Consider the following 16,820-nt stretch of genomic DNA (forward strand, 5'->3'; position numbering starts at 1 on the left):
GGAAACTGCTCTGGTCTAGACCACAGGTTCTTCTTTTTCTTCTTTATTTTAATCCTTTTGACTGCCATCATGCTTCATCATCATCATCTTCATTATCATCATCATCATTATCATCATCGTCATCATCTTCATCACTGTGGGTATCAGCAACATCTTCATTGAAATCGGTGTCATCATTATCATCATCAGATTTGCAACTATCATAGCAATTTTTACAATCTCCAGCCAATTTATAATCACCCTGATCTACCTGGTGAGAGTCACTGTCATCACTGTCATCATCATAGTTCTCTTCGTCGTCATCATCTTCACCATTCTCACCCTCTTCGCTTTCGCCATCGACCCCAATCACCATTATTACCGCCACCACCACCACCATCGCTATCAGCACCACTTCCACCACTGCCATAATTACCATCATCACCACCACTGTCACATCATCAACCATCATCATCACCATCCCCACCATTATTACCATGATCACCATCACTATCACCATTATCGACATCATCACCCACCACCAGATCTATATATCCAGTGCTTATCTCTTTCCTGAGTTTCAAGTTTCACTTGGCCATTGGACATCTTCCTTTGGATGTAGGTATCTTAAACCCAACTTGTTTGAAATGGAACTCATCATCTTTCCCATATGACCCCATCCCTCTTTCTAACTTCCCTCCCTTTGTTGAGGGTCTTACCATCTTTGCTGTCCCCCAGGTTTTCAACACTAGGGTCATCCTCAACTCTTCCCTCTCCATCACCACCCCATACACAGTTTCCTAATCTCATGGATTCTAAGTCTGATGGATTCTCTACAACATCTGTTGAATTTATCTCCTTTTCACTCACAAAACCACACCTTATTTCAGGCCTCTTGGTCATCTCTCACCTGAACATACAATAGCCCTGCACACCGCTGCCCCCCCACCCCGCCCCAGTCATCCTGCCTCTTTATTCTCCATTTTATCCTGTGTCACCTAACATATTCCTGAAGTGCTATTCCTTCTTAAGAAACTTCAATGGTTCCCCCCTTTTTTGCCTCTAGGATAAAATATAGACTCCTATTTGTTATTTAACACCGTCTACAACCTGGCTTCAAAACCTGTCTTTTGAGACTGATTTCACATTTCTCCCCCTATCCTCAGGATCTCCAGCCAAATGGGTCCCCTTGCTGTTTCCCTGTATGCCTGTCAGTTTCCCATTTCTAGATTCCAATCTCCCACTGCCCAGATTGTTGCCCAAGCCTGATGTACACACTCCACACCACCTCCCCATGTCTTCAAACAGTGGTTTCAAACTCAAACAGAAAGGGATCCCTTCTTGGCCCCATGTTGACTTAGAAAACCACAAATCAACATTATTCATGTTATACTTGTATTTATTTTGTGGAACATTTTTTTCCAATTGCATTTTAATCTGGTTCATCTGTACTCCCAGTGATTGGTGGGTTGTGAATTTGACAGTCTTAAAAAACCTACTTTCCTTTAAGGCTCCACTTAAATACTGCCTCTAGCACACCTTTCCTGATCCATTTGCTAGAGCTCTGAGCCCCACTGAAATAACATGATATGTAGTTTGTATAGATTTTCTATTTACTTACCTGTGTGGCTATTGTTTTCCCCTAGTACAATATGAGCCCCTTGAGAGCAGTGACATTTTAATTTTGCCTTTGTATTCCCAGGACCTAGCACAGTGACTGGCACATAGTAGGTACTTAATATATATTAACTTGAATCACCATCACTGAAATCCACTGTCACCATCACTCTCACCATTATCCCCATTTCCATCATACCCAATCATTGTCATCACCATTATGGATAGTACTCCCATCTCTATGATCATCATTGTCATAATCACCACAAGTCATCATGGCCACCATCAAGAAACTTATATATGTGTATGTATATATGGGACCATCCTGTGGTCCAAATTCCTGTGCTTCCCCATATATATATAATGTGGTACCAAAGGAGATCTAATATCCCAGAACCTGCCCTTGAGGCATTTTGAGTCAAAGGCAAATCAGTGGTGAATCCAAGGGAATGTGAAGGGAAATGACCATAAAAGGAACCATTTACAGAGTCTGCCTGACTCGGCCAAGGCCTTCCTCAGACAGAGACTCTCCTTGGACTCAGCTGGAGGGAGAGGAATGACTTTAGCTCTTCTGGATTCTTCACTAGTGCTCCTTTTTCTTCTCCTTCCAGACACTTTACAATTCCATTAAGAATGAAAAGCTGGAGTGGGCCATGTGAGTAGTGTTTGTGGCCTTGGGGAGGGTGGAAGTGTGCCTGACTAAGGTGGGGAATAAGTCCCTTGGGGCTCATTTTCATTTGGGGAAGGACAATAGTGTTTAGGTCTTGAATGTCATCCTCTTCCTTCCCAATATCCTAGGTCTTTGGAAAATTGGGATCAGGGAAGAAGTGAAGGGATCAGGGCCATTAATTCTAGAAAACAGAAAATTTAGGCATCTGAGTATTTGAAGGGAAGTCACAGGAAGGGGCATTAGACTTGTTTGGCCACCCAGGGAAGAACTAGGAACTAGGGTAGGCGTTTCAGAGAAGCAGATTTTAGGAATATCTTCCTAACAATTAGTGCTGTCCAAAAATGGAATGCACTGCCCTCAGATAGTAGTTGGTGAACACCTCACTGGAAGTCTTTAAGCAGTGGAGAAGACAGTTTATTCATCAGTATATTGTGGGGAGGTTTCCCATTAGGGCAAAAGTTGTGCTAGATTGCTGAGTTCCCTTCTAGATCTGAGTGTGTATATATTATATGGAGCACACCAATGAGATCCAATGAGAAGAAACCAGTTTGGTAGCCTAGTGGACTGGTTTCTCATTATTATCATCACCACCAGCCATCCTGGCCAACCACCCCCATTTTTGCTGAGATAGTACCAAATGAGATCCAGTATTCCAGAATCTGCCCAAGTGGATGGTGATCCAAGTGATCCCTCTCCATCTCAGATAGAAGGTCCTTGGAGATCTCTCCTTGGTCCCCATTCCAGTTTGGTTTTAGTTAGATAGAGTTTACTACAGTTGGAGATGATACTAATAATGAGAGTTCCTAGGATTCTCACTTTCTGTTATATCAATTATAAGGACGGAACATTTCACTATTCTATCTCTCAATTGTCCTCTCTCAGCCCCTCCATGGGGCTTCTTGGCCACAGCTTGCATTTCATTATTTACCTACTCTTCCATACTCTTCACCTTGGACAGAGAGAGGTATTATAGATCTGGCCTGGATCTATTGATCCATGACCTAAGATCCTTAGAGTGTAAAGGGGAGAATATAAAATTCTGTGGTTCTCTGGTCAAAGATGGCAATCAGTATCAGGAGATCAGAAATCATCAAGGATCTATTGTCATGGAGAGGGTAATCAGAATTAGGAGCCAGAGCCTCTTCATCTCTTAGAGAAACTGTCCTGTCTCCCAGGGTAAGAACTAAGGTGAGGGGTAGGGAATGATTTTGGCTCTCCTGCTCTCCCAGGGCCCAGGGAATGAACTGGTGATGAAGGGTATGGGGTGGGGGCTACAGATTCCCCTCCTCCCCCCCAGGGTGTGTGGGGGAGGCAGGGGCCATCCTGTGGTCCCAATCCCTGTGCTTCTCCAGCGATGAGGAGGAGCTGAGGAAGTCATTGTCTGAGCTGGTGGATGACAAGTTCGGTCCTGGGGCCAAGAAAGTGACCAGAATCATAGACGGCAGCAACCCCTTCCTGGATATCCCTCAGGCGCTCAACGCTGCCACCTACAAGCATGGTGTGCTCACCCGCAAGACCCATGCTGACATGGATGGCAAGAGAAGTGGGTGCCACTCCCCAGGGGCATTGTGGAGGAGGAGGGGGGCAGAGGAGAGGGGTTATACCTTCCCCAGGGCCAGCTCCCTGAGGGAATATTGGGGGAGGTTCTGGGAGAGTTCATATTATTTCATGGGTTAGGGTGGGTGGTCCCCAAAAGCCCTCACTTCCCTACCACCTCCACACCTTGTTAACACAAAAACGCTGAGATGTATGTGTACAGTGACTGGAACTGTGGCATTGCATGCTTACATCTGTCATCTTTGATCCTCACAGCAACACTGAGAGGTAGGTAAGGAAAAGGGATTATTCCCCCCCATTTTCCAGAGGAGGCCCAAAGAGTTGGTGACTTGTTCAAGGCTACAGAGTGAGTTGTAACAGAACCAGGAATGAACTCAGATCCCCTGAGTCCTAGTTCAATGTCCTTTCTACTAGAATGCATATGACCTTCCTAACTAGCCCATCTATTTTTTTAATCCTTATTCAATATTGTCTCTAGGCTGTACCATTTCTGAGGAGTAATGAGTTCCCTGTTCAAACTTCCCCCTCCCCCTTGACTTCCTTTACTTTATCCCAAAATTTTTACTCAATCCCAAGCTCATCCCATTTATCAGATTTGGGTCTCTCTGGTTCTCTCTGTATCTGAACTCTATCCATTGCCCTTCTTAATTTATGTTTCTCCAAATTGAAGAGAGCCTTATATTGTCAGTTTGTGTTGACTTAGCCATCCTAAGCCCCTTTGCCCAATGAAAGGGTCCTTTTTGGGTCCTCCTCTAGTCCCTGGTAGATTTTTCTTGGAATGGGGCCACCAATATTTCTGGTGACATACTCTGGGGTCAGAGAGCAGGAGGAATAGAAGCTTCTAGAGATCCCTAGTCTGGAAGCATGAGATCTGCCATCCCCTTGGGTCTGAGCTGACCCAGGCTGTGTGCTGGGGGCAGGAGGAGGGGCAAGGACTGAAGAGTTGTTGCTTCATTATTATCCCATTTTTCATGGTTTTACTCACTGTTAGGACTTTTCCTGAGAGCCCAACCTGGCCAGTGGTCATTCCAAAGAGGGAGAGGGATGGGGCACATCTAGCCTGGGTGATTCAGTCCCTGGAAAAGTTAAAGAAGTCTTTGGTATTGGTTTTGTCTTGACTCCCTTTTTGTAGCATGAAACTACTGCCCTGGACTTCCTCAAGTGGGGGGTTCTGGGGTTAGGTCCCTGTGGACTTCATTTCTAAACACATCCTTTCTCTATATATCTAGCCTGTGTGTGGGCCTAATTACAAGTTAATGGCAGGGGATGGGAAGGGGGAGGGAGTGGGGTCTGTGCGTGAATAGTGACATGGACTTTATTTGACTCATAATTCAGGAGGAAGTTGTATAGTGGAGGGGGATGAATAAATGTAGGTTGTAGACATCCCTTCCTTGTCTTTTTTTCTAGCCCCTCGAGGTCGGCGAGGGTGGAAGAAGTTCTATGCAGTTCTCAAAGGAACCATCCTTTACCTACAGAAGGTACACGTGGTCATCACTGGGATGGTTATCATGTTAGGGCTGAAGCTGCAACATCCCACTGGGCTGTCCATTCTTGAAGAGGAGGAGAGGAGGTAGTTCAGGCTGTGGGCCATAGGAAGGAGTAGAGCCACTGTGATCACCTCAGGGTTTGGGGAGGGGAGGAAAAGTTTGGAGAGTCCCTCAGGGGCCTAGTTACTATTCATTCAGCACCACCTATGGTGTATCAGGCACTGTGCTAGCAACTAAGGATTCAGAGACAAAAACTTAATAACGGTCCTTGCCTTCGATTTCAGCTCTTCCACAACATGTACATGTATAAGTCAATTTAAAATACAGAAAGTAAATACAAAGTAATTTCAGGGGTCAGGATATTAGCAACTAGACGGACCAAAAAGGACAGGCATTCAAGCTCAGTTCTAAAGAAATCCAGGGAGACTAAAAGGCAAGAGGCAAGGAGTGGATTCCAGGAATGCTAGCTGGCGATTCAAAGCGAAATGTCACATGAATGCAGCAGCAAGTAGACCAGTTTGGCCAAAACCTAGACTAGCAGTGGGTAAATCAGAGTGAAAAGGTAGGCTGAAGCCATACCATGTGTAATCTAAACGTCAAAGAGAAATCATCTGCTCATATCTGATCCTTTGACTGAAAGAATAATGTCCCTTGGGCTGCAGTTGAGTCAGTGGTGGGTAGGTGACATCTATGCACAGTCCTGTTGGTTTTGTTTATTTAGCTGGTATATACTGAGCAACATCTACTAGTTTGCCCAGTACTATCTTTCTTCAGTGAGGGAAATAAGGAAGCATCTAACATTGTCTCTGCCCTCTCTTCCTAACCTATTGTTGAATGTCCCTACAACCAATTTTTCAGAAACTCAGCAATAGGGGGAAGTCTTAAGAGGGAGGTGGGGACTGAGTAGGACCTTAAAGGATGGAGTTTGGATTTGACAGACAGGAAGGGGGAAGACTCTGCTCTTCTAAGACTCATGGAGCTCTTGCAGTGGTGAGGATTTATTTAAAGCCCTCACTGACTCAGTTGAAAATTAAATTTAAGGTGTCTCTAGGGTAGATGCGGGGGAGGCTAAATTCTGTTGGGAACCCGGTGTTAGGGAGAGAGTTTATGGGAAGGGTAAAAGGAGAATTGAATACTGTCCCCTCCCACAAATTCCTCCTTTTACTCACTGCATCCCAGGATGAATACAAGCCAGATAAAGACCTCTCAGAGGTGGACCTGAAGAATGCCATCCGTGTTCATCATGCTCTGGCCACCAGGGCCGTGGACTATAGCAAGAAGTCCAACGTGCTGAAGCTAAAGACAGCTGACTGGAGGGTATTTCTCTTCCAAGCACCGTGAGTATCCTTATTTGGTGTCAGAATCCTACCTCCTTTGACTCAGGTGTGCCGAGGAGAGAACAGGAAAGAGCTGGAAGGAAGTAGTCATGGATGTGTGTGTTACTGACCTTGGGACAAGGTCAATCTCCTATAATCCTTAGATACTTTCCATTCCTTAATATTTCAGACAGCACAATGCAGTGCACAAACAAAACCAAACCTTTATTAATTTTTTTTAATATGAATGTCACTCTCCATTGACCTCCCCAACGTAAGAACCCTCCCACATGACAAAGTTTAAGCAAAACAAACCAAGACATTGGCCATGTCTAATGATGTCTGTTCCCACCTGCAACCCTAGTTAATACGCTGGCTGTCTTCTGAGAAATGGGAGGTGTGTGTCATGGCCAGTACTCTGGGGTCAAGCCTGGTCACTGCAGGGATCCCAGTATTTGTGTTATTTTGTGTTTATTTTCTTCTGTGTGATTGTGGTCATTGTGCACATTGTTCTCTTCTTTCTCTTTATTCTGTATCGGGCTATGTTGACCTTGCCATATTTCTCTGATTTCTCTTGGTTTCTTAATATGCTTAATATACCATTAATTTATTACAAAAGAGGAAGGTAGTGTGGGGTAGTGGAAAGAGAGTTGGCCCTGCTGCCCAGAATAACTGGGAATACCCACCTCAGATGCTACAAGCTGTGTGATCCTGAGCAAATCACTTGTGCCCCAGACGGCTTCTATAAGTGGCAGAGACGTGCATTGTAAGTCTTCTGTGCCAGGAACTCCCTGTTTCAATGAAACGATAGGTTCAGTTCCTAGTTTGTTACAGTCTATTCAGTCTTTTCAGTCTTTACCTAATTGATCTGAGTACCTGCTTTGTTTCTAGTTTTTTTTTCTGCTACACACACACACACACACACACACACACACACACGCACACCCCCACAGACAAGGAGACCCCTGGCACCCAGATTATGTCCTCCAGGAACCACACTCCTCAGAGAGGTTTTGCTTCCTATAAATAATCTCAGAATGGAGCAAAGTTTGGTGCCCTCAGGAGGTCGCACACCCCCCTACAGTCAGCCAACCTCCTCTCACAGATTAATAGATGTCTTTTAGGGGTGTGCTGATAAATGTTTAATAAATGGCTCTCTGAAAAGTATGGGGGACACACTTTAAGTTCAATCTCCATTCTTAACATTTTTTCCCTTTGGTTTTTTAATTCCAAACAATCAGCAAAAATAAATCGAGCCCTGATTTATAGTGTTAGCTGATTTCTGAAGTGCTAATGCTCACGCTGAAAATTTAGCAGTCAGCTCCGACACATCCCTTCATCCCTGTGTAGCAGGGCCCAGCCCACACTTCTCTTTCTGACCCCCCCCCCTCCAGCTGGGGTAGAAGGGGTGGCACTTTTGAGCCCAGTCTGCTCCAGATTTCATTCTCTTTTCTCCATGTCCTCCACTTCTCCCATCTCAGCTAAAAGTGAAAAAATTCTCTCCCTCCCCCACCCCATCCCAACAATATGAGAATTGGTTTCCAGCAATTTCCTTTCAGGGATGTAGAAGGTAGACTCCAACAGAAACCCCCAGGTATGGAAAAGAGGGTTATTGACTCCTGGGGTTTGCTAGTGCATATGGGTTTACCTTGCTTTGGTTCAAGCAATGTAAAGTTACTTATAAACCATTGATATGTAGATATTGGAGTTGTATGGACATAGTCTAATTCCTTTGCTTTACGAGGGAAGAAACAGACCCAAAGGGGGAAATACTAGCTTGTCCGAGGTCATAGGTGACTTAGTGACAGAATGAGTAGATGAGCTCAATTCTCTCCCCTCCTGCTCCAGGGTATTTTACTTTTGGTCACCTCAGTTCTTTATAAATCATATCATACTTTTAAATGTAGAGTAGCTGGTGAATCCCTTTTTTGAAATAAAGCGTACTCTCTTTTCTTATAAGGATCAAATCCGGATTTCCCTAGCAGGAATTTGTTAAGAATTAGGAACATAGACACACAATACACCCAATGCATGCATATATGTACTCTCTGTCTGTCTGTCTGTCTGTCTCTCTTTATACACACACACACACACACACACACACATATAATCTATCCATCTACCTATCATCTATCTATCTATCCACCTATCTATCTATCCATCTATGGAGAGAGAGAGAGAGAGAGAGAGAGAGAGAGAGAGAGAGAGAAGAGAGAGAGAGAGAGAGAATTAAGTTGCTAGGGAGCCCAGAATTTAACTGGGATAAGTCCTGGAAGTAGGACTACATCTGACCCTGCAGGAGGCATACCTGCAACTCTGGGGTCCCAGAACCACTCACAGAGAGGATACCAGAGAACTGTGAGCAGGTGGTACCTTTCCTCCCCTCCCCCTCCAGGAGCAAGGAGGAGATGCTTTCCTGGATCCTTCGAATCAACCTGGTGGCTGCCATTTTCTCCGCCCCTGCCTTCCCAGCTGCTATCTGCTCAATGAAGAAGTTTTGTAGGCCCCTTCTTCCCTCCTCTACCACACGCCTGTGCCAGGTAAGGACCAAAGCCTACCTCACCTCAGGGACTCTCCTTCCATTCCCTACAGAATCCAAGAGGCAAAGAATGCAAGGGCTGAAAAGGAATACTGAAGGTCACTTTGATAAGACCTCTGTATTTTCCAGATGGGAGAACTGAGGGTGCATAGACATGTCTTGCCCAAAAGCACACATTGAATCAGTGGCAGAACTAGGACTGAGACCCAAACCACCTGACTGCAAACTCAGTGCTGCTGTAATAAAATACGTATACTGAGCATCTGCTATCTAGCCTCTTTCGGCAAGGCAGGTCTTGTCCTTCAGGATCCAAGGACTGAGTTAGTTGAGACTATAAAATTCCTGAGTAGCTAAATGACAGTACAATCCAGTAGCAAGCAGTATTTGAGATGTTACCAGGCCAATTCCCTGGAGAGAATCTTGGCAGTTCCTAAAGGTAGTTTGGGGATATGTGGGGGCATTCCCAAAGAAAGCATCTCTTTCTGTAGTCTATACCAGGGAGAGAGGTAAGGACTGTTCTTTATGACATCCTGTATTTTGGGTCCTTCTGATTGTTCTAGGGCATAGGATTTACAAAGAAGACAATGTAATCTCCTTGGGCAGCCATCCAAACTGGTTAGGGTTTGGGAAATCTTTGAGCTCATGACTTTGATTCTATCTGCCCCTTTTTTTCCGATGTGACCTGGGTACTCCTGCCTTCTGGGGGGATGGGGTTTTGCAAACTTCTCATCATTCTGAGTGATCAAATTGGGTCTTCCTTGACACACGTTGCCCACTGAGGCATATGTAACATCAGAGCCTGGCTGTGTCAGGGAGAGATTGTGTGTATGTATGGGTCTGTGTTGTGTGTGCATGTATATATTGTATGCTTACATGCATGTGTAGTTTGCATGTATGTCAGCTGAGGTCCTTTAAGGTCCCAAGCTGTCATTGGGAAAGATGAGGGGGATTGCGAGGGTGACTTAGATTCTATTCTGCATATTCTTGAAGTGGGTACCTAGTCTGACAGCCTGACCTAGCAGCTGTTAGCCCTCACTGCTTCCCCTCAGGCCACAGAGATGCGGTTGTTAGCACCACCTGCACTAAAACTCAGAGGAGATGAAGTGAATTGGGAATGGTAGCATCACCTCATGTGAAAGGCCCTTGGCTAGAGTATCAGGAAATCTGGGTTCCAGGTCCAGTTCTGCCATTGGGAATCATGGGCAAGTCTGTACCCCTCTCTGGGCCTTAGTCTCCCTATCTGTGAAATGGGAACAACCATCCCTCTTCCTATGCTGCCAGGCAACAATTCTTTGTTATTGGGGGGGCGGGATGGTTCCATCTGCAGGAAGAACAACTGAGGTCCCATGAAAACAAGATGAGGCAGATCATGGCTGAGCTCACAGAGCACAGGATGCACCCAGCTGAGAAAAATGTCAAATCCAAGGAGGCAGAGGAGTACCGGCTGAAGGAGCATTATCTAACATTCGAGGTGTGGACCACAGGGGAATGTCTGGGCATTTGGGATCATTCCTGAGTTCACTGCAGACCGCAGGGGGAGAGCTGGGAGCAGAGAGGATGATTTTCCCTTTCACTAGCTTTCTTAGGCACCCTGGTCACCTGGTTTGTTCTTGGTGCTGGACAACTTTGGGCAAGTCATTGGGCCTTCCCGGCTGATGGGCTCCTTTCTAAAACTGATTTGCGTATAGTTGTTTGCATATTGCCTTTCTTCACACCCCCAGCTCTTAGTGTAGTTCATGGCACACAGCAGGTGCTTAATAAAGGCACATTGACTGACTGACAAAAGAAGTAAGCCTGTGTCCTTCTTGACACTAATGGAATCATGGAGACAACATTTGGGAAAGGTGGCTTAGAAAGAAATCTAGTCAGTCAGACAACCAGCCTGCATTAAGCACCTACTACGTGTCAGACTGACTGCCCTCAAGGAACTCACCTTCTAATGGGAGAAGACAAGCAAAGCATCATACGTGCAAAAATGGACCATGTGACGGAGATTGCTGGAGGCTGGGACTTGGCTCAGAGATCCTTCAGAGTGGGGAGGGAGAGGCAAGGTGGTGAAGAGGCTCTATTCAGATATCTGTCCAACCGGGTCGGAGTAATATGGCTAATTGTAAGGACCATCTATTTTGTGTATGCTATTTCATCTGTTCTTTGTAATAACTTGTGAGAGTGGGTGGGGGAAAAATCCCCCTGGAATTCCAGAGGAAATCCTAGGTGGGCACATGAGCCCAAGATGGATTCTGTGAGGAGTCCTTTAGATTGAACTCAACTTGTACAAACCCACAGCAACAGATCTTGGCTCCAGGCCTGGCCCTATGCATGGCAGGGTTAATTATCCCATTTTACAGATGAAGAAAAGCTCAGAGAGGGGAAGCAGTTTCTCCCAGGTCTTATTTAGTGCAGAACTCTTAGTGACACAGTTGGCATAAGTTCATTTGTTACAGCTGATTCCTACTTCCTCAGCTGCCCTGTGACTCACTTTCCTCTTTATCTGACCTCCCTCTCTCTTCCTTCCAGAAAAGTCGCTATGAGACATACATCCATCTCCTATGTGTGAAGATTGAAGTGGGCTCAGATGACTTGGAGCAGATTGAGGCCAGGCTGGCCACAGTGGAGGCTGAGGACCTCTCACTGAGGAAGACACACTCCAGTCCCTCCCTCAGCCAGGGTCACGGGCCCACAGCAGGTGGTTTGGTGCAGAGGGATGTCACAGAGCCCAGCACTTAACTGGGATGTGTGGACAGGCCACAGAAGCAAGGCCCCTGTTGGACTGCCCCATGGAGGTCAGGGGGCACGGTTCTGCCCTAAAGCCCCCATGGACCGAACCCCAGTGGGCAAGCCAAAGGGCTCTGGTCGGGGTCGGGGCCCAGGAGGCTGAGAAGTTGTCACTGTCAACGTGTCGATCCTCTTCCCTACTCTGACATCTCCAGGTCCTCAACTCTCTCCTAGCCCCCAGAGAACTCCCTGTTTGGGACCCTTTATCCCCACAGAGAGGTTTCTTATGATGATGGGAATTTGCATCCCTGCCATAAAACTCACAGCGGAGGGACCTTGGTTCTTTCCAGGTGTCCCCACTCCCAACTCTTCTCATTGGATTTCTTCTTCTCCCCACCCTTGTCCTATTCCCAGCCCCTCTCACTGTGGGAGGACCCTATCATTTAAAACATGATCTTCCCTGTCCGACCTTCCCTTCTCGAAGACAAACAGCTGCAGGTCTGTGGGCCACACAGCAACCCCCCACCCCACTCCATACAACTCACCCACCCAAGCCAGCCATGCCACTCCTATCGCAATAATCCAGGCCAAGTGACATTCCTCTCAGTGTCAAGCTGTCCCTGCTTCACACCTGTGACTATTCTGTCCATTTAGATAGGAAACACTATGGCCTTACACACACACACACACACACACACACACACACACACACACACACACGACTTTCTAATGATGTAGGAGAAAGAGAGGAAAAAGAAACAAAAACACCAGATGGAAATCCTTTCTACAAGGATTTACCTGTTATAGTGTTCCCTGAATGTGTCCAAAGGCCTAGGGCTCAGCATCTCCTCAGCGGTCTGGCACCTTGGGGGAGAGAGAGGGGAGGTCCTTGGGGCTGCTGGGACTGTCCCTCGTTTGTTGATGGGGCCACTCTGGCTTTAGCTGTGACACATAACTACTTTATTGTCCATGCTTTGGAAATAAATAGACAAAGCCCGTGTGTGTGTGTCTGTGTGGCTGAGGCTCCTGCTCAGTCTGCCCCATGAAGGATGGGGAGGCTGTGGGAGTCTGGGGGTGGGTGAGGGAATCGTGAAGGGAAGAGAAGGGATTTTTTTCACTGGTCTGTACTGTTCTCACTCTACCCAGATCTCTGAGCCTCTTGGTGTGGAGGTTATCAGAGCAGGTCAGGAAATAAAACAAACTCAGTCACTTAATTCCATTAGCTGAAGCAGGGGGAAGGAATAAGTCTGTGATACAGTGTTCTTGGGAGAAGGTAGGGTGCCATGGTACATACTCGGCTGTAAGACTGCTTCTTTCATAGGATTTAGAAATTGTTGAGTTCACCTGTCTCATTTTACAAATGAGGAAAACTGAGGCCCAGAGAGGATAAAAATGAGGGGCTTTTCCAAGGTCAAGAAGCAAGAAAATAGCAGTCCTAGGTATCCTATTCAAATGTTATGGCTAGAGTCCAAATTTGAACAAGGGAGGCCTGGCTAACATTCAGTCTCAGAAAAAAAAACAAAAAAGGAATTTGTAACATATGTGATCACTAAATTAGCACTCTTCAAGACCTGCAATTATTAGCACCTCAAGTGGGTGGGTGATAGCTACTCTCTAAGTTCAGTTAACGAGCAAGCCCTTTCTCTGGTTTTTTCCTTTTCTTTTTGGTAACAGACTAATAATATAATCTGGCTCACGTTAAAATAAGGCAGAGATTGGACTCCATTCAGCTGTAACATATGCATTAACTGTAGAAAGAAAGAAAGAGAATGAGCCAATTTTGCAACTACAAATATGTCCCGATACTTTACCAGCCCATCAACATTTTATGTATTGACGCACATGTTGGTGTATGTGTAGAAAGTGTCAGCTTTTGGTTTTCCACTTTGAAATCATCCACAGCCGCTTTTTAATACCAGACGCTTGACACTTCTGGTCCACTCCTTTTGGTGAATAATCTGTGCCGAGGAATTGGCCATGTTCTCCTGAACCAAACATAATCTAGAAGATGAATTTGGAAAACAAAATAGTATCTCCAAAGTCAGTTAGAAGTGCATTTGGAATGTTGTATTTTTTTGTGTGACACAGACCTCTCTGTTCCCTACTGTCAGCGTTGATAGCAGGGCAACTAGGAGGCACGGTGGATGGAGTGCCAGGTCTTATGTTCATCCTTCATTGCCGAAGAAGACCATGCCATCAGAGAAATGATGACATGACTTGCACTTGACTTTGTTTTGAATGAGGGAGGGCTGTGCAGGTCACCAACCTCACTTCTCCACCAGAGCCATCTGGATCCAGTGACAAGATATTCATCAAGATGACTGGAGATGGCCCAGGATGCAATGGGAGATCTTGGCCTTTTAGGCTAAGGCCTTTTCAGGTACTCCCTTAAAGTGAGGTAATGCTCATTCAGTGAATGAGCATCTTTAAAAAGTAGTCATGGGGATGGCCCCTTTAATAGAAAAGAAAAAAATAGATAAATCAATCTGGGAGAGGCAGGAGCCTCAGGATTGTTGTTTGGAAGAGAAACTGTTAATATTGGCATTCACTTTAAGCCAAGAGGGTCCAAAAAAGCCACTGAGTGGAGGTTGAGAAGGGACCCTTCCTTGTTAGGGGAGACAAGAAGGGAAGGAATGGGAAGGGAAAGGAAGGAAAGAAAAGGAATCTAGTCAATGTAGTACAAATTAACTGGGCAACTTCTTTACCTTCTTTTGAAGAGGAGAAGGAAAGGGAGAGGGTTCTGAGTTACCCAGATAGCCGGGTCCCCATTTGGGCAGCTTGGTTCATTGACAGGTTGTGTTTGTCCGTCATTTTCCAAGAGGACCATGATGTCAGAGAAATGATAACATGACTTAGAGTGCCAGGCCTAGAGTCAGGTAGACTCATCTTCCTGAGTTCAAATCTGGCCTCAGATACTTGCTAGCTGTGTGACCCTGGGCAAGTCACTTAACCCTGTTTGCCTCAGTTTCTTTATCTGTCAAATGAGCTGGAGAAGAAAATGGCAAATCACTAATAATCTTGGTATCTCTGCCAAGAAAACCCCAATGGGTTTTCACAAAGAGTCAGACACAAATGAAAAATGACTGAACATAAGTGTGGTTAGAAACACACTTGACACTGAGAGGTATCAGGGAAAATAGCGTTGACAGTAAAGTTATGTGGATGATATAATAATAGCCAGCATTTACATAGTACAACAAGTGCTTCCCATGTTAATTCAATGATCGTCATAGAAACACTGAGGGAGGTGCTATTATTATGCCCATTTGACAGATGAGGAACCTGAGGCACAGAGAGGTTAAGTGACTTGTCCAGGACCCCACAGCTACAAAGTATCTTGAGACAGGATTTGAATTCTGGTCTTCCTGATTATAAATCCTGTATTCTAGGTCCCATACCACCTCACTGCCCCAATATACTATGCACTTGGGATATGCTGTGCTAACACACACAGCCACCGAGGGTTAAGAGAATGAACTGGATAGATGTGTTTCCTCATACAAATCAGCATGGACAGCAGTGACCTTTGCCAGTAGGCTGCCCTAGGGAGCCTTGGGGTTAGGGACAGTTTTTAAAATTGTTCAGTGTAAGGACAATCCTGGGACAGCAACAGATATCCAGCAGACAGCTGGACAAAGTAGAGATACTACCCAGTGGTAGCTCTTGAGACTGTAGGGAGGGAATTATGAGGGGAGGAAGAGGCTTCCATTGGTGGGATATTCACCTCCTTCTTGGGGGAGGGGATATGTTGGAGGACTGACCCTTGAGACCATTTTAAATATTCAAGGATGCCCCAGTCATGCATCAGGCTGGCGATAATCTAAACATAAGCAGTGGGAGGAAAGTTAAGCGATTCAGGAGGAAAGACACATAGAGCTGGGGAAGCAGTCAGACAGAGATACTATCCTGGAGGACCTGGGAGGCCCTCAACTACTGCCCACAGCTCCACCAGCTTCCCACAGGTCCTAGTTGTGTGGCCCTGGACACATCATTTGACTTCTTCGTGCCTCAGTTTTCTCATCTGTCAAATGGAGATAATAATAGCACCTCTTCACAGGGTTGCTGTGAAGATTGAGTTAGCCTGGGTAAATCACTTTGGGAGGCATTATATAAATGATAACTTTCTATCATTATTCTCATAACTTTTCTATCAATGCTAACAGAAGAAAACAAGGCATGGGCTCCTTGTTTTCAGGCCTCCTCATTAATGAAAAGACCGGTTTCCCTTACTGAGACAAAAGTAAAGAGTAAGTATGCTAGTGGTGGCAGTATCAGCAATGACCAAGAAAGGGCAGAGAGATCTCTGCACAAGGAAAGTACCATTATTGATCAAATTCTCTGCGTACCCCACCCCAACGAATGGCTGAGTTCCTTCGGAGTCAGTGGTACAGGGAAGGAGCATTGACCTTGGAGCCACAGGGCCCTGGGTTTAAACCCCACCTCTGATGCTTATGGAACACTGGGCAAGTCACAACCTCTTTGGGCTATGGTTTCTTCCTAAAATGAGGTTGTTGGACAAGATGGTCTCTGAGGTCACTTTCAGATGTAACTCTATGATGGATGACTCTCGTTCTTATATATCTGTACCATTTCCCTATATATCTTGGATATCAGATCTTTGCTATGAAGGGTATGTCATCCAATATAAACCAGAACTTGTTAGAAAGCAAAGAAGGCATTTAAACACATGCATGGAATAAAGGGATGGTAGGATATCAGATGTCGAGTGGGAAAGAACCCCCAAAGCCTTCTGGTTTAACCTCCTCATTTTGCAGATGAAGAAACTGAAGTTCACGTAGGTTACTAACTTGCCCAAGGTCATATAGGGAGTGAGTCTGAGGTGTGATTTTTGAACCCCCAAATTGGCTGACTCCAAAGACTGTGTTCTTTCCACTGTGGTGTTAATTGAAAAGATGAGGTGTCACTTAATGGAGGTAGGT

At 45.5% G+C, this 16,820-nt stretch overlaps 1 protein-coding gene across 3 annotated transcripts in view; it reads left to right on the forward strand.

Moving 5' to 3' along the window:
* PSD2 (pleckstrin and Sec7 domain containing 2) overlaps positions 1-12,880 on the forward strand; it is a 49,735-nt gene extending 36,855 nt beyond the window's left edge. For all 3 annotated transcript variants that reach the window (XM_072630492.1, XM_072630490.1, XM_072630491.1), the window contains 7 exons: positions 2,208-2,251; positions 3,619-3,809; positions 5,231-5,301; positions 6,490-6,647; positions 9,022-9,166; positions 10,493-10,636; positions 11,683-12,880. In XM_072630492.1, coding sequence (XP_072486593.1) covers positions 2,208-2,251; positions 3,619-3,809; positions 5,231-5,301; positions 6,490-6,647; positions 9,022-9,166; positions 10,493-10,636; positions 11,683-11,892 — 963 coding nt within the window. In that variant the 3' untranslated portion in view covers positions 11,893-12,880. The remainder of the gene's footprint in view (positions 1-2,207; positions 2,252-3,618; positions 3,810-5,230; positions 5,302-6,489; positions 6,648-9,021; positions 9,167-10,492; positions 10,637-11,682) is intronic.
* The last annotated feature ends 3,940 nt before the right edge of the window (positions 12,881-16,820 follow it).

Source organism: Notamacropus eugenii, chromosome 1 (assembly GCF_028372415.1).
Source record: "Notamacropus eugenii isolate mMacEug1 chromosome 1, mMacEug1.pri_v2, whole genome shotgun sequence".
NCBI classification, from domain to species: Eukaryota; Metazoa; Chordata; class Mammalia; order Diprotodontia; family Macropodidae; genus Notamacropus; species Notamacropus eugenii.